The sequence below is a fragment of the Corapipo altera genome, unplaced genomic scaffold (genome assembly GCF_003945725.1).
Source record: "Corapipo altera isolate COAL_440 unplaced genomic scaffold, ASM394572v1 80, whole genome shotgun sequence".
NCBI lineage: Eukaryota > Metazoa > Chordata > Aves > Passeriformes > Pipridae > Corapipo > Corapipo altera.
Genome location: NW_020885025.1, coordinates 681156 through 704760, shown reverse-complemented (window position 1 = coordinate 704760; position 23605 = coordinate 681156). Strand labels below are relative to the sequence as shown.

Below are 23605 nucleotides of genomic sequence, written 5' to 3'. Positions count from 1 at the left end.
ATCGAGAGAGACTGTTTACAAGGGCCTGGAATGACAGGACAAGGGGGAATGGCTTCAAACTGACAGAGTAGGTTTAGGTTGGATATTAGGATCAAATTCTTCACTGTGAGGGTGCTGAGGGAGATGGAATTCCCAGAGAAGCTGTGGCTGCCCCATCCCTGGAAGTGTCCAAGGCCAGGTTGGTTGGGGCCTGGAGCAACCTGGGCTAGTGGAAGGTGTCGCTGCCCAAGGCACGGGGTGGAATGGGATGAGCTTTAAGGTCCCTTCAAATCCAAACTATCCTGGGATTCTGTGATTCTATGAATTTCTGTCTAATTCCAAGCTCAGAAGGCACATCCAAATGGCTTTGTGATAAACACTAAGAAAACAGTCCTGAGGATACAAGAAGAGGCTTCACATCATGATGATTTTAAAGTTGTATATTATTTTTAAGTCCCTTTTCTCCAGAGTCACAACAACCTGACCCACAACTCAGCACAGGTAGAAGCTCACAGCAGTTATCACCAGTACCTTCTGGGATGTTTGGCCTACAGGCATGTGAGGATTTCACTCAGGAATGACACAACTGCTCTTTTATATCTATTTCCTGCCATAAACAATTCTGTACAAAGCATTTCATAGAAACACATTTTCTTATGCAAACACACTGAAAGCAGGAAAACAGGATGAGTACATAAACTGACTGCAAATGATTAATGAGGCAGTAATTAGCCTGAGGAGCATTAAAGGGTTGTGGGCAATTCAGATAAGCACAAGGCACATGCCAGCCAGGGAGCATCACTCGTGACAGTGGAGACAAAGCGGAGCCAGAATCAGGGCTTGGCTGAAAACTTTGCCAGTGCAGGACAACAAGAAACTATTTTTTCAGCACATCAGACAGAAGGCACAGACAAGTCACCCCCACCCATTAATAGGACACAGAGCAAACAGACATGGAGCATGGATTCATCCCACCTAGTTTTAAAATTTCTAATTTAGGAGCATAGGTGTCCTTCTTGCTGTCTGTTTAAGCTTCCAACCTCTGCAAGATGGTTTCATATTGTTTTAATAATTAAGAAATTTTAAGACATTTTCCTCTTTGGACATGGGAACTGACAGAGTAAATTTGAAGTTTCTAAAGCACTGTAATAACGGCAGGTCTGTCTTCCACTTTCCCAGATCTTTTTAACAGCACGGAATGTGAAATGCAATAGAAAATTATCCTGTTTTTAAACATGAGTCTTGCAGTTCACCAGCCCACTTGCGGATGTTACTGCACTTTGAGTCCCACTTCTGCAGCTGAAAGATCTCCAGGCTCCTAAAATCCGGGGTCACCCAAAAGTCCATCAAGCACCACTACAGGCCATGTCAGCAGAAACACAAGCAGGAGTGCTCAGGCACTTTGACGAAGTTTGCTTACGACAAAGCTTCTATTTCTCAGCTAATAAGAACAAGCGCTTCTCACCTCATCCCCCCACCAACAAGTTCAGGAGATTAGAGCCGTCCTGAACTCCTTGCCCTCCTCAACTGCAGTTGTTTCATTTCTTTCTGTTGCTCCTCTGTGGGAGAGAGGGGCTGGGACATGGTGGCACAGACAGTTTGAGCATTCAGGTGCACTTGAGGCTACTAGAGTGGTACTCCATGTCTTCTGCTGGTAAGACTGACCTAGTCCATCTTTTTGGGATTAGAGATCCTTCCTTTCCTTCCTTATTTCCTTTGCTCCATTCTGCCACAGGATTCTTGACGAGAAAACACTTGGATTTTACCCCTCAAATAAAAAGGCAGAAAGAAATTAGAGACGGAGGGATTTTGTTCAGGCATTTTTTTCATACAAGAAAAAAATTCGTCAGATAAGATGAATATTCACAAAACCACTCAGGAAGGGCACTCCTGAGTGCATGAGGTTGTCCTGTGAACACCACAAGAAAGAAGATGGTCCCACCAAGACACTAACCTTGCTTTTAATTTCCAGATCTCTCTCATGGATCTCTGAGATCCTCTGTGGGCCTCGGTCATGCTTCAGTTTGCACTGGAAGCCCTCTGATGACTGAAACCAACTAGGATAAGAGACATTACAATGTCTTGATAATTATTGGACATTCATCACTCACATTAATAATCTCAATCTCATTCTTCTCTTGGTGCTGTAGGGTAGTCAGTATTGCTAAACCAAGAGCAAATTTCCTATCCAGAGCACTCAAAATTGGTGATACTTATGCTCTAATCAAAGCACTGCATTCAGCATACCAACGTCAGTAGTAGATAATTCCCCTAAATCTGTAACTGTCCAGCAAAGCACTGTTTAGAGACCAATGAAAATGCTTTCAACAAAGAAAGTTCTAATTTCTAATTTAATAATAACGGTAGTGCCTGGCTGTCACAGCTATGCCATGGAGTCTGCTTCCGGACAGGAATTGCCCAGTGATGTTATCAGTCATTGTAAACTGTCTTGGCTGGGAAGTTAATGATTAACTCAGGTCCCCATCTCATAAAAACATCATATTGTAAGAGCACGACTCACTTAAGGCTGTCACTAATCAATCCTGCATACAGCAGGAATACAGCAACACATAAAAGGAGCCAGAGACTAGCGAAATCCTTTAGCCAGGGGAAGACAAGCTGCAGGGAGGTGTATCTCCATGGAGAAATCCACGGACAAGCCAAACAAGGAAGTACTGCAGGCTGAGGAGGACGGTCCTGCGCCTGCGGCAGGAGGTGCTGCAGAAATGAGCAGGGCAGGACCCCTAACACAGAATACAAATCAAGGGAAGAGACTGGGATTCACTGAAGAGTGTATTAAAGAAATGGAGAGGCCTTCAGGCACAGAGCTAGACAGTCATGCTGCCTTCAAACCAGCAATTTTGGAAAGAGACTCTCCACACTCAAAGCCTCTTGTTGTGCTAACGAACACAGACTGTCCCAAAACTTGCACATTGGAAATGAACCACCAGTGTTCAACCACATCCATGGACTTGGATTGCCTGATCTGCTTCAACAAGTACAACATCTACAGAGTCCCAAAGCTCCTGGACTGCCAGCACGCCTTCTGTGCTGTCTGCCTCAAGCTTATTCTCAGGAAAGTGGAGAATACCTGGATCATCACCTGCCCTCTGTGCAGAAAACCCACTTTTGTGTCAGAAGGGCTCATCCGCACACTCCAGAATAAAGAAGACATCTTGGAGCACTTGGAAAACCTCGAGTCAGACCCAGAGGTGCACATCCCTGCCATGGGGCTGGACAGCAAGAGCTGGACTCAGAGCAGCCAAGACATTTTAAACATAGAGGAGAATGTTCCAGCAGACACCAGCCTGGCTGTGCAGAGACTTGTACTGCTCCTGCTGCTCGGCGTGATCCTCGCCATCCTCATCCTCCCCTTTATGTACTTGGGAAGGGTCAAATGGGTGATTTGTCTCCTGCTTACTCTGGGGTTGGTCATGTCCGTGGTGCTTTGCTGCACTCCTAAATTCCACTGGAGGTGCAAGAGGGACTTGCCCACCTCCTGTGACAAGGAGACCCATGTCGTTACTGTTGCCTGAAACAATTAATTAACGAGTGTGTCCTGGAGGTAACGGACTGGCCCTGCCTGCAGAGCTGCAGGTTGGGCATGCCAGTGAATTATGGACTTAAAGACAATCATTCACAGAATAAATTCAGCAGCTCGCTAGGCTGGCTCAATGCCAAGGCACAGTCTTGTTAAATCTCATTACTGGAAACAAAACTCAACTATTTATATGTTGATATTTATGTGTTTTTAACAGGATTTTTATCCCAGGCTAAAAATCCTGTTGGTTTGCTTTTGCCACTTTGTTCTTGTTCGTGTCCTCTCCTGATTAGCCTTGCAGGATATTATCTGGAACACCCGGGAGGTAATGTCCTGGAACAGCATATGGTTGTGTTTTCCTGCTCTCTGAACACAAGTACACCTTTTCTCGGGACAAAGTGGGGAAATAAGGCTGCTAAATCAGGGAGTGGGTTTTTAGAAGAGAGTAGCTTTAACCCAGATTACCACTTTAATCCCTATCACTGCCCAAGGGTTGCTGGCAGGGATGGGAAAGGGACTGGGACAAGGGGATGTCAGTTGATACCCAAAATTGTGAGAGGAAGCGGCAAAACTAACACTCCTAACCTTGATCTGTGGCTTGCAAAGGGCAAAAAACCTTGCAATCCTCCCAGTTCCCCACAGAAATAGTTCCTCTCACCTGAATTCCTTTATCTGGATCCCTGCACCACCTCTCTTCTTGCCCCCTCTTACATGAAATACCACGCTGCCCTTGGAGATGCTCACAGAGATAAACAGAAATCCATCAACTGCTGTGTCATACCACATGTGATGTTTTTATATGGATTGTCTCCATTAAATTTAAAAAATATTAATTGCTAATTGATTTCTGTGTTTCAATTCCTCACTGACAATTAATGTCAAAACAATTCCCATTTTCCTCATTGACAGAAATTGCAGCTGAGAAAGCGTATTAGGGAGTCTGCACAGCTGAGGCGGTGAGTAAAGCAAAGCAATAATGTGTCAGTTTGTTGCTTTAATTTAAAAAAATGTTTAGTTGCTAAGAAAATACCCTGAAACCCAACTAAAATTAAACTGGGAAAAAAATAGGAGATTTCTCTAGTTAAGCTGCATTTTTTAAAGTGCCATGGATCTCAGCAGACCTTGGATCAGGTAAATATTTGTGTTTGATAAGAATGGAAACTGATGTCCTGCAGTTGCTCAGTATATAAATATACATAGTGTCTCACAGCAGATAAAACAGATTAGACTAAGAGGGTAGGACCTCTTGTCCTCCTAAAGTCTTGGAAAACACAAGTTTGTTTTCTGCCTAAGAACACGAACCTCCGGGGGAAATAAATCTTTTGGGTTTTCTCATCTGTTTGGACAGCAACAGGCTTATTGCAGAGTACATATGACATTTGCTAGTAACCAACCGGAAAAAAGCTTTTCCATTGGGAAAAGGCAGGTAGTTTTAAACCCACATACCATATTATTCCAAGTATAAAGACTGGATCAGATATTTAGCTACACTGAAAATAATTTCAGAAACCGTGGGCAAGTCTTTCAGCCCAGACTGTCCTCAAGATGACAAACTGCACTAGAACTATTAAATAATATAAATTAAAAATAAAAGAATTTTAAAAAGGGGGAATTTTGCCTAAGAGGGGAGGAGGCCAAGCAAGATATCAAACAACACCAACTCCAGAAGGGTTTAAACATCACATCCAGGATCAGTTTGCCACCATCAGTCAACAAACATAACGAATATTTTATCAGCAGTGTCCCTTGTCCTCTGTATCACTCACAAAGGATCCCGCCAGCCTATGTGTGTCAGCAGCACGCGGGTGTGAAGAAATGAAACCAGAGAATGAACATGATCAGTAAAATCTGTTTCTTATGTTTCACTCTGCCCTTCTGAAAGGGTGTGTTCAGTTTTATTACACTAATTTCTACAGAGCCCAAAGAAAAGTCAAACAGGAAAGGGCTTCCCTCAAGGCAGTGTACAGCAGTGGGAAGGCAGCATGGATGCTCTGTGATTTCCAGGGAGAGGCTGGCCCTCTGAAAGAATTCCTATGGATCCACACAGTTAGGGATCAACACCTTCCAAGCCTTTCTTCAGCAGTTCAACTGCAACATTTACGGAGAAAAGGCCAATGGAATTATACTCCTATTCCAAAATGTAAACGATTTGCTTGTACTCAGGTTTAAGTCATGGTGGTCTTTTTGTCAAGGAAGGTTCAACTCCAAGTTCCCTTGCCCTCCTTACCTTACCTAGCTGGCTCCAAATTTCAGCTAGTAACTAGGTAACATAATCTAGCCTGAAAGAATCATAATGAGAAATGGGCCCAGGCAGCATCCCCTCAGCCCCTGCCACACCCCAGTCCTTCACCATCACCTCAGCCCCCTCTATGTCCTCATCCCCCTCCATCCCCTCGGCCCACTTCATCCCCTCATCCCTGTCCATTCCCTCATCCCTGACCATCCCCTCGGCCCCCTGCACCCTTCATCCCCCTGCATCCCCTCGGCCCCCTGCACTCTTCTTCCTCCTGCATCCCCTCGGCCCCCTCCATCCCCTCATCCCAGCGCAGTTCCCTCTACACTACGCACCCCTTTACGCCCATGGCGCAGAAGCGGCGGGAAGGGCGGGCCAGGCCGAGCCGGGCAGGAAGGGGCGGGCGGCGGCAGCGGCCGGAACGTGATGGCGGGTTCTCGGTGCTCGGTTCTCGGGCCGGCGGCAGGTCGGGGCCGGGCCGAGGAGGTGAAGAGGGGCCGGGTACAGCCGGGACAGCGCCGCGGGCTGGGGGGGCGAGCGGGCGGGACCTTCTCCTCAGGCCGCCCTACTCTGTGCGTTGCTTTCCCCTCCTCAGCCGTGGCCTGAAGTGCTGCTTGCTTTCTAAAAATGTGCCCGCGTTCTCTCAGCAGAGGTTTCAGACACAAGGACAGGCAGCTGTGGATGTGTCTGCCCTCACACCTTTCCCAGCTGAGGTGGTTCCCTCATACTCTTTCCTCTGCTGTTCCCTCTCTGCAGCTTTGCCCACTTCGGTGTGAGGACATTGCTTCTCCGTCGCTGCTGTGCAGACCTCTGGATTAACCGAATTAAACACGCTTAGTTCTGCAACTACTTAAGCTTTTGGCTTTTCCAAGTCCCCCATCGTCTCTGCCCCTGATCTTTGTGGCCATCCGTATCGCATTCGTGTCATTGCATTGAGACAGGACTGAATTAACTGTATTCCGTGTTCATATCTCAGATCTATGGATTAAAAGCGGAGGCCATGGTGCTCCCACTGTGTCAGCTCTGGAGCCCTGTGCTAGTCCCCAAAAAACCTCATCTGCCGAAATGTTTCCACAGTCACAGCATTGTGTGCGATGTGTAACCACAGTTGGGCTGTGCTGTCCCCCAGCGTACCTCATATAGGACTTTTTGGACAGCCCTGTCTGAATAATTATCTACAACTACCTCTCTGAAGTTAATGAGATGCCTCATTAACTTTTGAGGGTGTTGGAGGTGATCATGCCAGTGCTTTGATCACTGTTGTCGTAGTTTAGGTCGAAGACAATGCCACCATCTCTCTGTTTCTTCTTCCAGCAGTAGAAAACACGTGTATTGTACAGCTTTAGATCCCCAAAAGAATTATCTTTCTGCTTTCCAAACAGGATTGTATGAGCTGCTGTATAAAATATGTTTTTTTCTCAAGAAGACAAAGGGTTTTGTGTGAAAAGTGAATGCTGGAAGTGATAACAAAATTATCTTTCAAGTGACAGTTCAGATTGTGGCAATGCTGTTGATTGGTAAATTCCATTGTTCGAGGCAGGGATGTGAATTCCAGTGCCATGAGCCGTAAATAACTTTTGAGATACGTTTCTACCTCTCAATTGCCTTATCTTGGAATAGTGGCAAAACTTCTTGGCCCACATTTTCGTTAGTAAATTGCATGTTGCCCTTCTTTTTACGCTGCATGTCTGAAAATCCAAGCCCATTTTTTTCCTAGATAATTATGAGGAAATAGATACCTGTGTTGAGAGAAACACATTGAGGGTACTGATCTGAGCATCTTCAGAGCAATGTCTTCCAGAAGCTTTCTCTGGGTATTTTAGATGCTCATTACTGATTTATTTGTTACATGTCAGAAGCCACTGTTGCCATTACTGCTCCATGTTTTATGTTATTATTGAGAAATTAGGTTAAACAGTTGTACTGCTCATGGATCCTTTTTAGCTGCTTCATTTCTTGTATGAGCCTGAGTTAAGAAGTCAATAAATGTCTTAGGGAAGAGAATTTTATTTTCAGTGCTCTTTCCCATAATGTGTCCAGAGGTGAGCAGACATGCCAAGTAGTTTTAAAATTACTGGGATTTTAGCATTGAATTATTCCTGGGAAAATTGGTCTGAAAGTTTGGATGTTTTAGGAAGATCAGAGTCTAGTGAGAGATGAATTTCCGGGGTCCAATAGAGGAGCGTTTGGAGCTCCTGTGGTAATAGAACAATCTTGGGATAAGCAAGTCCTGGAAAGCTGAAGGTATGTTCACAGCTGGGGTTCAGTGAGTGTCCACACTGGTGTGTAGTGTGGTTGGTACTGGAGTGGGTGTGGCAGGCCGGGATTGATCCCAGGCCCCTGCTTTCCCCAGGGAAGTATAACCTGGCCCTTCCTTTCTCTGGTTGATTTGGAAATAGCAGTTAGTTTATTCCTGTGAATTTTGTGCGAGAATGTGATGTTTTCATGGAAACACATGGAAATACCCTAGCCCCGTGTACTGGAGCCAGAGGCAGCACCAGGAGTGTGTGTTGGGCTGAGCTCTCCCAGGGAAAGAGGTGTGAGTTACAATAACCATCAGCCCTTCAGTGGTGAGTTTTTCTTGCATTTGCACAGCAGCAGTTAAACTGTGCAAGCCTTGAGAAATACAAATCACCTCCAATAAATTTCCGAGCTGGAGTGCAGGACAGACACCTTTCCCAGAGGACCATGTCAGATGGCACGCAGATAATAAAATCTCTTTAAAAAGAGCTGCTCCTGTTGCATTTCTGACTTTTAGGACTCTAAATTTATCCATAAATGGTGTCTGCATCCTCTGAGAGTAGGCTGTAGTATCGTAGCCTCCTCATTCCTATTTAGTCAGGATGTGGAAGAAAGGAAGCATTTAAATATGAAGTATATAATGAAATAGGTGATATGGTCCCCTTAGAAACCAATTGAAATCAGTAAAAATTTCAAGTGATGGAAGTGATCTTTGGAGCAGGTTGTTACCCAGGTTGAGTTGTGAAATGGGCTGTTGTCACCTTTGTCTGAGGTAAGTCATCTCAGCTGCTGGTACCATTAGAGGAACACTGGAAGCCCTTCGGTTGGAAATGTGCACATCTACACTCTAAAACAATAATATTTTGGCCCAGCTCAAGGTCCGTGTGGTGCAGGGACCTTATTTTTAGGGAAAAAGCAGTGACAGGTTGAATAGAGGAGAGAATGTTACAAGCAAAGCACAGCAATGTCCATGGGACACATTAAAGTCCTTCTCAGGGGCTGCAGCTGAACTCAACTTTCCTAATGCCGTCAGCAAAACAAACAGAGGAACAATTTGGGCTGAGATGAGAGAGGCAAATTATTTCCCAGGCAGCTGTACTGGTCCCTGCACCAGATGCAGAGCTTTTACTTTCATGTTATTTTTGCACTAAATGTGTGAATTGTATGTCTGAATGGAGCCCAGTCTCTTTGCATCTTGAAGGGAACTTCTCCTTTTGCTGTGTGAAGTATTGTCAGCTCATTTTGTGCGAAAGTTTTGAGAACTGGTGAATGGAAAGTGTCCTCTTGTCTTCTTTGGTCACAGCAGTGTGTTGGGGGGGGGGATATACAAGATGGACCTGGACAAACTTGATTTAATACTGACAGCAAGTGTGACAGTGAAAAAAACAAAGGCAATTTGTCTTTTGCTCTCTGGTTTCCAACTGTTTGTTGTTGGATTTTTTCTACAGCTGTTTCCTCTTTGACCTTGCAGGTGAAAATGGCTGCAGAAGAGAAGTGGAAAGGTTGGATTTCAAAACAGCATAAGGAGGCTGAGCGGGCAGGGGAGAAGGAGCCATGTGTGCTCCTGGGTCAGCAGCTAGGAGAGCTGGGAAGATTTGCCTATGCAGCACTTTGTGGTGTATCTCTTGCCTGGCTGTTCCCTGAAAACGAGCAAAGGTACTGCATGCGGGAGCAGGGAGTGGGCAGGGGAGGTGAGTTTTGGGTGGCAGCTCAAACAGAGCTGGTATCAGACTCTGTGGGGAGTCTTCTGAAGTTTGGGGAGTGGAAGATCTTTTCTCTCTTACATCTGTAAGACTTTTATAATTCACCACACATCGCATCCTTTAACATCAAAGCATGTACTGAAGTAAGGCTTGGCCCCATTCAGATTGTTTCCTTGTTTGTTTAGCAATTCACCTTCTGCTGACTCCTTCTGATGCTTTGATTTTTGTGTGAACAGTAGCAGACCAAAGTTTGAAACCAGGGACTGCTCAAAACTTCCAAAAATACCCAGTTGTAGAGCCTTGAAATACCCAGTTGTGAAGCCTTAGCTGCTCCTGTTGCTTTTACAGTTCCTTCAGGACAGAATTTATTGAGGGCTTTGTGAAATGGCTGGACCTGCCCGACGCTGTCCTACCTGCCATGACAGCCTTTGCTGGTGGCTTAGGAGGTGAGGGCACAGAATCTTTCACTGAGATTTTGCTGAAGGACCCCATCTTGGAAGAAAATCCAGCTGTCATTACCCAGGTACGTCTATGTGTTCTCCTTGCTCTTGTTTGCTTTGCAAGAGATTTATCATAGGTGTTTGTTTGCAGCTGAAGTGCTGTTTGTGCGGACAGGGGAGTAAAATCAGTATTTCTGATAGGCATCTGTTTCTGAGTGGCTGTAGGGGGGACTGTCAGTCTCTCTATCCATAAAGAGCTCATGGAAGTATTAAACACAAGGCAAGGTCACTCTCTGCTCATTAATGTTTTGCGTCTTTGATGGTTTCACTCTACAGAGCAGAGAACTGACAAACTTTTTGACTATTATTGCAGTGGTTTTGATTCATACGTGCTTTCTACAGGTTTTAGTGGCACACTGAACGTGATAAACCTGATTTTTGCTTGTTTAAAAGCCCTCTCACCATACCTTGGAGAATGCAAAAAACATTCTCCAAGGAGCACAATTTCCAGAGGAAGCTTTGACCAGAAGGAATTATTGTGACTTTATTTTTCCTCACTGAGAGAGTAAGACTGGGACTGCTCCACAATGTTCTGCTGTAAAAGCTAATGTAAAGATAAAAGAGGTGAAGCATTTGGGCAGCGTTCACTTGCTGGGGAAGATCTCCCCTGATCCAGCCTCACATTGTGCTGTGCAGGGTGAGGAGGGCACAAGGCTGCTGCTGGTGCCACACAGGACATGGGCACTGTCACCTGGCACCCTGTGCTGTGTCACCCTGTGCCACACACCCTGCGTGCTGTGCTCTGGTATTGATTGGATAATGGTTATCACACACTCTCCATGAGCAACGGCCTGACAGAACCACGGATGTGAGAAGAGGGCTGAGTGAGGGAAGATATGATTGCAGTGAACTTTCTTGGTCACCATGACCAGCTACCACTACCTTGGCATCTTTCCTGTTTCCTAGTCAGTCCATGAAATGCCTCAGAGTGTTGGAAATTATATAACTTTCCTAATTAATTTTTCTAATTAATGGTTTTAATTAACTTCTTAATTAACTGTTTTAATTACTCATAAGCAGTGTAATTTCCAACTTTAGCCAGCACATAGCTTAGGGGGTTTTTTCACAGCTCATGTTGTTAGAGTGAGATTGGAAAAATCATCAAAACTTTAAGTTATGCTAAACTAAACCTGCTAAGCTTCAGTGAACAAAGCCTGAGGAGCTGAAAACTGGACACCTGGAATCCAAAATTTATGGCCCTCCAAGTAACCAGAAGATAAAGAAGAGACAAACAAAAACAATTTATCATGTGCTGGAAACTCCCCATCTGGGTAAAGATAATAAAAAGACTGAAAGTGTGGACTAATTGGCATGAGAAATGAGAAATAAATAACAATAGAAGACCAAATACTAGTTAATGAGGAGAATTATGTAATTGAGAACCAGTTAACATTAATTTCTTTGCTAAAAATGTATAAATAAGTGAAAAGTTTTCAAAGTTGTGTGCATGTAGGTGGAGCTATCCCCTATGCACCCTGAAATAAAGTAATGCCTACTTTCTAATACTAAAAAAAATAAGAGTTTGATTTATCCCAATGCTTTCCATGACAAGAAGATCTGCTCCAAACATCCAAATGCTCCAGTGCCCGAAGTCCTATAACAGTAGGAGTACAGCGACAGATCCTAAGCTTAGTTAATAACTTAGGACAGATCTTCTGAAATAACAGCACCTGTTTTGATGTTGTTTGCTCAAAATCAATACACCTACAGTTGTTCTTTCTGCCTTTGTGTGTTTCCCTCATTCTCTCTGCTTCAAGATGGATTCCCTAGATTCAGACAAGTTTTCCTTCATGGCTGCTGAGTTTGTTAAAGGTGAAATTTAGCTTTTGCTTGCTCACAGCTTATGTTGCATAAGGGCTCCATGTGCTTTTACAAAAGTGGCTCTGGGTCAGCGGGAGCAAAAACTGGGGATACCACCTGGATTCAAGTGGAACACAGAAACTATAGATAACAGTTCTTTGATCAGCTGAAAGAAAAGATGAGGAACAAATATCAGTCTAATGCCCCAACATCAATACCTTACACAGTAATCTACATGGACAAGAGGATTGACTTTTATCTGAGGAAAAACAGACTTAAAGACTTAAGTAGAGCAAGGCAGCAAAGGTGTGTCTTTGTAAAAACACACTGGTGTGTGAGAAACATTGGTAAAAAGCTGAGATCAGCTTTTTCCTTCTGACCTGAAAATACGCAAGCCATGGGACAAAGCTTTATGAGTTATTGATCTGTTCCTTTATGGTACTTCTGTTTGTTTGTATTCAGCTGCTGCTGATGCAGTATTTACTGTTTATTTATTAAGTATCTGCTTTAATTGCTTGGCATGATCAGTGGCTCGGCCCTGTTGGCACTAATGCTGCATTTTTGAAGGCCCTTCATCTCTAAGGAGCTGAAGTCAGGAGATAGAGGTGAGCTCACCCTTGATTCAGTGAACATCTGAGGACTATGGATTGTTGTTTTTGTCTTCATTGCAGATGACTAACACAGGCAGATGTTGGTAACAATCCTTAAAGGACGGTAGACGTTACAGGCTGTGGGTGTGGTATGGGAAGGCAATGCAATAAGGGAGGTGAAAAAGCGTTGATAGGTGTTAAAACATTGAACATTCTTGTTATGAATGTTTTTTTTTGCTCTGAACATAGTTAGAATGCCCATTTTCTGTGGTTTTCCACACACATCCACTGTGATGTGGATCCGGTGCTCTCTGTTGTTGAGGAAATGGGTTTTGAACTTGCAGCAACTCAGAAGAAGCTGACGAGGACTGAATAAAGGGTGCTTCCCTTTCTTTGAGAGGCTTCTCAATCGTGTGGGTGGTTGTCTTGTGCATGGAGTTTGCAGGGAGATTCAAAACACCAACTTCAAAATAAGACTGAATTATAATAACTGCTGCTTAGAGGAGGAAAACAAACTACTTGTGAACTAATCTAATCAATTCTGGTTGGATTCCAGCTATCTGCATGTGCAGTACGTGCAAAGCCTAAAGTGGAGAATTTGAGAAGCCAATTGGCACAGATGCCATAAAAACAGTAGTTCCAGTTTGTCGCCTGATTACTGGGGTGCACTCCTGACCTTTTGAAATGCACGTGTGTATATGCTTAGGCCAGATTTATTTGAGTTTGTTTGATATGAAGTGCCACAGATGATACTGGAACCTGAGTCACAGCCACAGCTCCCTGTGCCTCAATCAGGGAGAGTTTATTGCCTACAAATCCCACCAGCTGTCCTGGAGAATAGTTTGTCCCTCTACTTGATTAAGGATGGTTTGTTCTCCATTCTACATTTCTCATGTGTAGAACTTTCAGATTAGAGACGGTTTTATGATGTAAATTGTATTTAGGAGCTTAGGGGACTAATAATCATAAACTCTTTGGCAGCCTCCGACATCTTTGGCTGAATTTTTTTGCATTCCCAGAGGGCTGAAGGATTCCCTGTAAAATTCAGCTGTGCTGTATTTGTGTGTAGGAGAGGGAAGCAGCTACACTGAGCTAGTGCTTAGTGTAGTCACATAAAGACCTTAAAATTTTTCCAGTGGCAATAAAAGAAGAGAACACAGTAGTAAAAACACTTCCCTCTTTTTCATGGATTTATCCACAGAAACCATGCATTGAACTGATTTTTCTGTATTTTTATGCTGAAGAGCCAACACAGAAGTCAAGTCCCTCCATCTTGACAGAGGGCCATAAATTTTGAGTTTTATATGTGAGCACTTAATCCGAAAGAACTTTATGCTGGTTCAGCTTTACTGCCTAGAGCTATGAATTCCCAGAATGCCGAAGAAAATAGGGGCCAATGGTCCATTAGAGGAACATTCAAACCTGTTACTCATGTTGAAAATGTGAGTATGTTTGAGTGTATAGGGAGCAGAAGGCATTGGGGAGGGAGGATTAGAGCCCTGTTTCTCCAAACTTGGAAGTCTAGTGTAAGATCAGGATAATTAATAACAAAAGTATGGAATGTTTCAGCTATACCAAGCATTGTCTACTTCTGTCCAGCTCTTTGTACTGACCTTTGGAGAATTTTATACTGGTTTTGCTCTGTGCTGCCTCACTGAACTGTAGCTTTCTGGCTTCCCACGTTTATGAACTGAGATGCTTCAGTAATTAAATCAGTCCGATGGGTTTTCATGCCTCTATTTTGATCCCTCCAGGCCTTCATCATCAGTTTTAACTTGAATATTCTTTTTTAATTTATTTTTAGGACCTTTTATCTTTCTCTCTTCGAGATGGTAAGTTTAACTTATCATTTGTTCTTTGTAAAGATAATATAGATGAGTTTATATCTGACACTTTAAAAAGCTCAAAAAGCTCATGGTGCCACCCTATTTCATCTCAGCTTCCTCTCTGACAAAAGCAGCACACTCCTTCCCTGCATCCCCCTCAAGAAAAACAACTATTAGAAATCGTTAATAATACCCATTGAAAAGTGAACAACTATTCACCTCCTTACCTTCACATGCAAACAGATGTAAAGTAATGGTGGAGCGGGGTGGTTTTTCTTCAGTGGTTCCAGGGAAGCAGGTGACCTCTTCCTTTAGGAAGGCAGTAAAGCTGTTATGAAAATCTCAGCCTAACAAATTTTCTGCTTGTTGCCTAAAATGAAAAAAAAAATTCAGGGTATAAATTCCAGAGTGTCCTGTGAAGCCCATTATAAACAAATGGGATTTTACTCATATGTTATATTACACATAAAACAATTTTCTGGTTTGCAATCCATAACATGGATTAGTCTGATAAAATTAATGAAATAAAGACTGCCGACTGAACAAAATGTTCATTTCTAAAAGAAGCCTGGTTTCTATCACTGCTTGCATTTTTTAAATCTCTGTGTTTAAACATGTTTTCACAAGAAAAAACTGATCAGCCTGTTGCACTGTAGAACAGTGAAATAGAACAAAACAGGTTTTGTTCTTGCTTTATTTTTAATGGAAAATTGACAAATCAGTTATTGCAAAACTTCTTATTTTAGTAAGCTGGAATTTAAAAGAAATGTGTCTCCAAACCGCAGTGACTTAGTGCCTCTGAAGGAGCTCAGTAGTGTTTTAGCAGCCAGGAAACAAGAAAGGGACTTGTTAAAACACCTGCTTGGACTTGCAGGACATGCCAAATATCATGAAGGAATGAAGATAAATCCAATCCTTATTTCTCAACTAAGCATAAATCTATCGAGTGGTGTCATTAAAGGCTACCAAATGAGTTTGGTATCTTGGTAATGATGATAATAAATAAACAAACCTAATAGATTGCCCAATGCCATATTTGATCTACGTGCAGTGGGTATCACAAACATCCTTTGTAGCTGGGTCTTGTGTTTTTCATCCCAGAGTGCACCAAGAACCCTTTACAAAAGCCAAACATCAGGAAGCATCAGGTGCTGCTGAGAGAAGCACATTAAAATAGCAAGAGTTGGCACAAATAATATAAAATCTATTACATTTAACATGTCTTTTCTTGAAGAACAGCTGCCTACAAGCCCAGAAGTAATAAGTTCTGCTCTCTGGTGTTGTCTGAGTTCAATGTCCACTCCTCCATTTGCAACAGGCAGTAAAAAAGCAAGCAATTGTCAGTAGTGCTGCTGGGGGAGCTGGTGTAGTTTTACACTCCAGAGTAAGTTGTCAACAAGATGAATTGAATATAAAGCTTTTACATGGAGGTGCATTTTTACAAAATGCTACCTCTTGCATTGGTGCAGTCAGGGTGTGCTGTGTCCAGTTACCCATATGGATATGTTTGATATTTCCAGTTAGCACTGGTTGTGCTGCAGCATTTCTCTGTTGAGAAAATGCACCTTTTCCAGAGCCAAAAGGCCTCTGTCACAGAGGATGAAGACAGAAGGATTTGAGATCCTTTTCCTGCCATAGAGGCATTACCTGATGTGGTGTCTCTGTTCTCAGAGAAGAAGGATTTTCCATTTATTGCTCTCTTCTCATGTTTCAATACATGGAAAAAGAAAAGCACCTGGGAGAAAAAGCCAGGCTTGTCTGTGACATGTTCCGCCAGCCCAGCTGAGTGCTCTGCTCACTATTTAATCTGGTGTGATCAGACTGACTGATTTCCTGGGCTTCCCTCTGTTCAAGGGTACTACGATGCTCGAGCCAGGGTATTGATATGCCACATCAGCCTGCTGCTGAGAATCCCCTTGGAGGAGCTGGAAGTCCTGGAGGAATCTCTGCTTGAGAGCCTGAAGGAACAAAAAGAGGAAGAGTCAGAGTAAGAACATTTGGGTTGACTATGGGATCAAAAAATGCTGCCAGTGCTCGAAAGCTTAGCAGTAATTACTTGTGCCTAAGTCCAGTGTCTGATTATTCCCCCTATGGCTCTTACTGTAATCATTTATGGCTTGATTAGGGTTACAGCCCCCTCAGAGCACTGAGAAGCAGGAAAGCTCACCATTCTTAAAATCAGCTGAGATCCAGCCTTGCGAGGTGGTAAAAGCTGCTCCATACTGAACTGACTGCTTTCCTTGTTCCAGTTGCCTTTCAGACATGGTAGATTTTGCTTAAATCCATCACAAAGATCTTGTGTCTCTTATCTCTTGCCCAATATCCTGCAGAGAGGACTGCCCCTTGCAGAATGAAGTTCCTATAAATATCAGGATTAGATCCTCAGCTGCTCATTTGCTGTGGATCTGTCCATTTCTGCGCCTGTTTAAGACACAACTGGATAATTCCTACTGAAGGGAGATTTCTGAGGACAACAGTCTGTATCTTCAGATATGTACAGACCCAAATCCTAATTCTGTGTTATTGGTATAAGATTAATTCTCTTAATCACCGCTTCTTAGATATGACACAGCTGAAAAGTTGATATCTGTAAGAAATGTAGCATCTTTATATTCTGCTTATCAGGCAGGCATTGTGTGACAGTTTGGCAATATCTAAGGCAGTAAAAATGTCCATAGTGGACTTTCCAGGGAAATATTCTTATCTGTCAAGTCAGCAAAAGGGTTATGAGGTTAACCTGAGTGCTAATGAAGGCTTTAATTGACACCCGTGACATGGTCCACCTCAGATGTTACTGTAGGGTCCAGCATGTGATGGGTATCTTTTATGTATAGCTGTATTTAAATAAAACTTAACTTTATAGCACACTGTAAAAAGGGAAAGTCAAAATAATCTCAAGGATCATGGACTGCTAAATACTTGGCATGCAGGAGCAAGGGTTAGGGTATTAGTGGGGGCTGTTTTGCTGTGGCTTGTGAAAATAGACTCATTCCTGGGCCTTTAAGCTGTGTCTCATAATGGGGAGAGAATTATGTTCCATATGAACAGTGTGGCTTTCAAACTCTGCCACCAGCCCAGTGGGATTCCTGTATGTCTGCTGTGGAGAAAGCCATGGATTTCAGTCTTGTTCTTTGCCCAAATCACAGCCATGGAAGTAAATATTAGATGAGAGGAAAAAGAAAAATCTTTATAGTAAGAGGAGTCCAAGACTGTGGTGTGAACACGTTCATTACTGCAGTGCTAAACCAGGGCCAAGATTTGTGGGGAGTAGATGACCCTTTGGTTTAAAATCAGAAGTCAATGGGGAAAGGAAGCAGAATATAAACCAGTCACCACCACGACCTCACAGATTTTTGGGGCTGGGAATACCAATCTGCGCTTGGGATGCTTCAGTTTTGACCATCCACTGGAACAGAAACAACCAAATAGGGGTTTGGCAGCCCCTGCATAGGGGTTTTTGCTGGTATTTGTTTATGGGAGGGTTTGCTCCTGCCTTTGCTGCTGTGGATGTGTTGGATTGAGGCCTGGAACTTGCAAGATTAAATATACAACCCTCTACAGAACAATGCTCCAACCACTTAAATCCATGTAACTTGCACCAAACACATTCTGACCTGCAGGTATGAACCTTTCTTTTGTACGCAGTTCTGTAAGAAGCTGGAAAACATCAGATTACTTGCTTGTTAACGTGTACTCCTGCCACTTTTCCTTATTGCAAGATGACCATTAAACAGTCTCTCAGAACATAATTTGTGGTTCAGGCAAGAAGCTGCACATCTGAGCTCACTGAGGGTAGAGAAGTACCAGAAGTGGCAGTTAATTACCACAGTGGATAAAAGCAGTCTGGTAATCCAGTGATAATGCTGATGGAGAAGCCATTAGGAAGCAGCTGTCAGACACATTTCTGGCAGCTCCAGAAGGGAAGCAGTGACAGGTAAAACTTCTCCTGACAGTAATTTCATTTACTGCATCAGCAGGCAGGATTTAGCTGCCCCTCTCTCTTCCCACATAACTCAAACTGCTCATTATTATAACTGAATCCAGGTTAGACATATTCCAGGTCTCTGACCATCATTATTTTCAGCCCGAGACACAGCAGAGTGACTGTAAAAGCTGATGAACCCCATGTAGAACAGAAATTGCCAGCTTAGATGTGGACAGTGCAACTGCAGCACTCGTGTAAACAACTCCAGGAGCAGTTTTATCCAAAGCCAGGCATTCAGATTGGTGACTGAGGCTCGGAGTAGGGCATTTGACAGGATGAGAGGAAATGGCCTCAAGCTGTGCCAGAGGAGGTTCAGGTTGGACATCAGAAGGAATTTCTTCCTGGAAAGGGTGGTCAGGCATTGGAAGGGGCTGCCCAGGGAGGTGGAGGAGTCCCCACCTCTGGAGGTATCCAGGGAACAACTGGATGTGGCACTCAGTGCTCTGGGCTGGGTGACAAGGTGGGGATGGGGCACAAGGTGGACTGGATGGACAGGGAGGGCTTTTCCAAACTAAATGATTCCGCGATTCTCTGAAGACCAAACAACATTTTGTCCACCATGGTCATACAGAAATTGCTGGAGAGGTTGTGCTCTGCAGACACTGCGTTTGCAGCTGTGGAAGGTAACACACAATGGGTTTTTTGAGGATCTCTGTGGAGACAAAGTCTCCATGCCATGGAAGTCCGTGGGAGTTCTGCCAGCGACTCCAGTGACTCAGGGATTTCACCCACTGAGCTCCATTCCCCTCCTGCTGTGTTTCACAAAGCCACATATTGTTTGGGACTCATGTAAAATTGTCTTTATCAAAATAACTGTGTGCTTACGGGGTTCCAGGAAGGATTAGGCAATTATATGGATAATGAAAATCCACAATTAGGCTGGGATTAACAGGGAAAATATCCAATTTTGGAAGCAAGATAAATTTTCATGTTTCAAGGCCTGGATTAACCACTAGAAGGAACCTTCCTCTGCAAACAACTTATTCCAGTATCCTCTGTTTCTCCTGCTTTCCTCTGAAGTTGAAGCATTTCTCGTAAGAGAGAAAGCAAAGACAGTGGAGAGAAGTCAAAAGTAGTGGCTAATAAGTGATATTTGTTCCTTTTAGGTTTATTTACCTCCTTCTTATAGGCTCATTAAAATATAGCTTAAATACACACAGACAAATGAACTAATGACTGTGTTTAATTCCTATTATATTATTATATTGCCATGCACAATTAGAAAGCACTAATATTAGAAAGCACATCGATATAAACACTGTTGTTGGAAAATAGTTTAATTGCATCTCTGTTTGTTAGCACAAATTACCTCTATTCCCTTTTGTTTCAAACACTTTTCCCTGTTTCTCCTTAGCTTTCCTGTGGTTTTTTAGGACATGTAGGCAGCGTATAGTTAAGACATGCTTTTGACTTTTTGTTTCTTTTTTTTTACAAGCTTCAGCCCTATTAGGAAGGGTTTTCCAAGTAAGTAACATCTGTTGGCTTTTGTCAGCAATTAAATTGTTTCAGTTTAAACCTGTGGTCCATTTAATCAATTCAATTTAAATTTCTAAATCCATGCTCATAAATCTCAGTGTGTTGTCACACTCCCACACCTGCATGTTCCTTTTTGCTGTTCCCAGGAGGGAAATCACACTGAGGAGAATAAAAGCAGATTCTGATGCAAAATTATCCATCAGGCTTTTCCCTCAGTTTTTGTGCTTCTAATCTCTCCACAGAACCACAGAAGTCTCAAGAAAAAAGAAGGAAAGAAGGAAAAAGCTGAAGAGGTACCTGCTGATCGGTCTGGCAACCATTGGTGGTGGAACAGTGATAGGTGAGGCTGCCCTTCGTGTTCTGGGGACACAGCACAAGGGACAGGGCAGGTCTGAATCCAAGAAAAGTATTTCCAGCCACTTGAAAATAAAACTGAAAGAATTAGCTGGAAAAATTATTCCAGTGTAGCTTCACTGGCTGGGGGAAGTATAAAACTGAGGTGGTCACCCTTAAAAATGTTTTCTCCTCTTTTGCTCTCCTGTTATAAGAGGATCAGATCTTCAGCTCCCAAATCAAAAGTGATTAGATCAGTGTTTCCCGAGAAAATAGGGCGCAGCTTACCCCAGGGTACTACACAGTCTTCTTTTGCCTTTGAAATTGTTCTTCATTTTTACTTAAGTCAAAGAATTTGGGCAGAGATTCAGGGCCTGGGGAGAGTCTCACAAAGCCCCTTTATTGGGGATGCAAAAAGCCCATTGTTTGTGCTCTTCCAGTAGCATTAGCAGCACCCACCTAGCACAGGCAACTGCTTGCCTGGGTTTTGTACGGGATAATAGTTTGGTGACATCCCTTGTTTCATCCTCAGGTTTGACAGGGGGTCTGGCTGCCCCTCTGGTTGCTGCGGGAGCTGCCACAATCATTGGGAGTGCTGGAGCAGCTGCTTTGGGATCGACTGCTGGGATTGCTGTCATGGCATCCCTTTTTGGAGCAGCAGGAGCTGGTCTTACTGGTAAGAGTGACCACATAGTTCTTAGCCACTAAGGCACAGGATCATGTCTGATAACGCACAGTTAATGACTTCACTGAGCTCTGCAGAGCAAGGGAAGTGATTTCAGGTGTTGTCTTAACTGGGAAATTTTTATTTCAGTGCTGATTAAGGTACTGTGTGGCCCCTGGTGAGCAAATAGGGAAAGAATATTTTGTGTGTGGTTAATGAAAGAAATTAAGGCTTGTTGCTTTGGGTTAGAAAGATGCTACCATGGACACCAGCAGCTGTTACAGCAGAAAAACCCTTCTGCTGGATTCCTTCAGATCACACAAACTCAGAAGGATCGTGTTGGCTCCTTACCAAGCTTGAAGTAATGCATGAACTGGCTGGGGGTTTTGGAAAGGAAAAATACCCTTTCCAAATTACCCAGTTAATTTCTTAGGAACTTCTGCTGGTAGCAGAGTGTGCCCTCGCTGTGCCGTTTCTGAGCTGTGTGTTTCTGCCTGGCTGTGTGTAGGATACAAGATGAAGAAACGTGTGGGAGCCATAGAAGAGTTTGAATTCCTCCCACTTACTGAAGGGAAGCAGCTTCATATCACCATAGCAATTACTGGATGGCTGTGTGCTGGCAAATATGGTAAGAACATGGTGAGGAAACTGAGAGAAACCTGGAAAGATGGGACTGTGTCCCAGTCCAGGCTATGTTTGTGCCCACAAAGCACCATGTCTACCCCACATTTCCATGACCTGGTAACTAAACCACATCAGTTTTCACCATTAGACTTTGTAACCCAATCTGCAATCCCAGGGAAGCGGAGGAAGGAGAGAGGGCAGGGAGTTGGTAGTGATAGGATTGTTTCTGTTAATAACTGTTGCATGGTTTGCTAGGAAAGGTCTGTTTGGGAGATTTCCAGCACTAGGACCAAGCGTCTCTGAGACCCTATGTTTATCCTCCAGCAATTAACAGAAAATAGTGTGGTTTTTGTCTCTGTATCAGGCAACTAACGAGGTTTATTGGCAAGAAAGTTTTACCAAGTAAATCCTGTTAAGCACAGCACTCAAAGGTGACTTCCAGGCAGCGACCTTGAAAGGTCTGTAGTGTTTTATTTTCTAGTATAACTTGTTATAAAAAATATGTCACCTGTCTGCCAATGTGTTCAGCAACCTGACTGAACAGCTGCCAGTTTATTGAGAAGCATCATAATTAAACTGGGTATCATTAATGCAGCAGGATGTCTCTGCCCTGTCACTTGTCAGGGTGCAGCTTTGCTGTCATAGGGAGGTTATTTTCACTAACAGTGCTGTGTTTTGGCTTCTCTCGTTGTCTGCTTGCCAGGGGTCCAAATCCTCAGGGCTGGAGGGCTCCCAGGCACTGTTAGAGAGGCAAGTGTGTACCTCCAGGAACCTTTTCGTATCTGTTTGCCCTTAAAAGGGAGTTACGAATGACACACATTCTTCTTCCATAACTAGCAATCTGCTAGAATGTTTTAAAGGGCAAAACTAAACTGTCATCCTTTTTCCTCTTTGCAGCAGTGTCTGTCTATGAACATACTGCTTTAAACAGAGGGGCTGAGGACAGGAATTTTATGGAATTTTCCACCTTGTGATTTTGGAGCTGCAAGTAGCTGCCCATCTGTGTGTTTCCAAATCTCACAGCCCATTGTGGGGCTCTTGTTCCACTTTGATCAGCAACTGCCTCAACCTACCCTGTATCATTTGGGGAAGGAACAGGGTGGGAAGGGTTTTAGCTAAGTAAGATGACAGTTCTGCTCTGCCCTTCAGTGTTGATCTGCCATTAATAACATTGCCAGAACATTCCGATGTCCTGCAGGTTTTGTTCTGATTCTCTGCTGGGCTTCTCTTACCAGGAGTCAGCTGTTGTTGTGTTTGATCTAAACATGAATTCCATCTTTGCAACCTTTCCCAGGGAGCTTCACAGCACCATGGAGCAGCATGTTGCAGTCGAGTGAGCAGTACTGCCTGGCCTGGGAATCCAAGTACTTGATGGAGCTTGGCAATGCCTTGGATTCCCTGCTGAATGGTTTTGTGAACATGATGGCTCAAGAAGCCCTAAAATTCACTGTCTTGTCAGGTAAGAACTTAAATCATACCACATCTGCTTGAGTGGCTTTTGTGCAGTTCCCCTGTTAGAGGAGCTTTTCTAAAGAAGGAATATTTTGGAGGAGGCAGTGTTGGCACCGCCCTGCAGGAGTGACCTGAGAACCTCCTGTACCACACCTGTAATTTAGCTGTGCTTTCCTGGATTGCTGAGCCACCACATCAGTGACTCATTTTGTTGAAATTACAGCTGGAAACACCTTCCTTCACGTGAGACTGTTCACTTCTCTACGTTATTAGACCACTTTACTGCTGTACATAAGCCTCCCCAACACGCAGGTTGCACTCACTCACAACGTCTGTATCAGAACATCAGATTCTTCCTTATCTTCAGTCCAGCAAAGCATTTCTCAGCTCAACTCTTGAAAAGAAGAACTGGAAATGAGAAAAGCTCCTAGGCTCAGCTTTTAACTTCAGTGAACTGTCTTGCTTTTGATGTTTTCTAAGAAACCTCTGTGTGTTGCAGGGATTGTGACGGCCTTGACATGGCCAACTTCGCTCCTGACTGTTGCCAGTGTCATTGACAACCCCTGGGGAGTGTGTCTGCACAGGTCTGCTGAAGTAGGCAAACACCTTGCACATATCATGCTCAGTCGACAGCAGGTAATTGGCCAGAAATTATCCA

The 23605-nt window shown here is 43.6% G+C and overlaps 2 protein-coding genes and 1 long non-coding RNA gene across 7 annotated transcripts in view; 2 read left to right on the top strand and 1 right to left on the bottom strand.

Moving 5' to 3' along the window:
• Nucleotides 1–404: 404 nt before the first annotated feature.
• LOC113959191 lies at nt 405–6149 on the bottom strand. Of its 2 annotated transcripts, none has more exons than XR_003531730.1 (3): nt 6089–6149; nt 1934–2036; nt 405–1747 (listed from the first exon to the last, which is right to left on the bottom strand). It is a non-coding gene; the product is annotated as an uncharacterized LOC113959191 (long non-coding RNA). The 2 variants fall into 2 exon arrangements; XR_003531729.1 differs by lacking the exon at nt 6089–6149 and adding an exon at nt 4179–4274.
• RNF186 (ring finger protein 186) lies at nt 2106–4312 on the top strand. Its single transcript, XM_027668038.1, has one exon. The coding sequence runs from the start codon at nt 2619–2621 to the stop codon at nt 3513–3515; it is 897 nt and encodes a 298-aa protein (XP_027523839.1). The 5' UTR covers nt 2106–2618; the 3' UTR covers nt 3516–4312.
• The window catches only part of TMCO4 (transmembrane and coiled-coil domains 4), a 43667-nt gene continuing 24515 nt past the window's right edge, over nt 4454–23605 (top strand). The window contains exons 1-11 of one of the 4 annotated variants that reach the window (XM_027668030.1): nt 6152–6239; nt 6404–6466; nt 9466–9650; nt 10046–10220; nt 14392–14419; nt 16268–16400; nt 20117–20214; nt 20740–20883; nt 21380–21499; nt 22790–22954; nt 23447–23583. In XM_027668030.1, coding sequence (XP_027523831.1) covers nt 6180–6239; nt 6404–6466; nt 9466–9650; nt 10046–10220; nt 14392–14419; nt 16268–16400; nt 20117–20214; nt 20740–20883; nt 21380–21499; nt 22790–22954; nt 23447–23583 — 1308 coding nt within the window. In that variant the 5' untranslated portion in view covers nt 6152–6179. Of the gene's footprint in view, nt 4477–6111; nt 6240–6403; nt 6467–9465; nt 9651–10045; nt 10221–14391; nt 14420–16267; nt 16401–20116; nt 20215–20739; nt 20884–21379; nt 21500–22789; nt 22955–23446; nt 23584–23605 lie in introns of those variants that run through there. The other 3 variants (XM_027668033.1, XM_027668032.1, XM_027668031.1) reach the window with 3 other exon arrangements.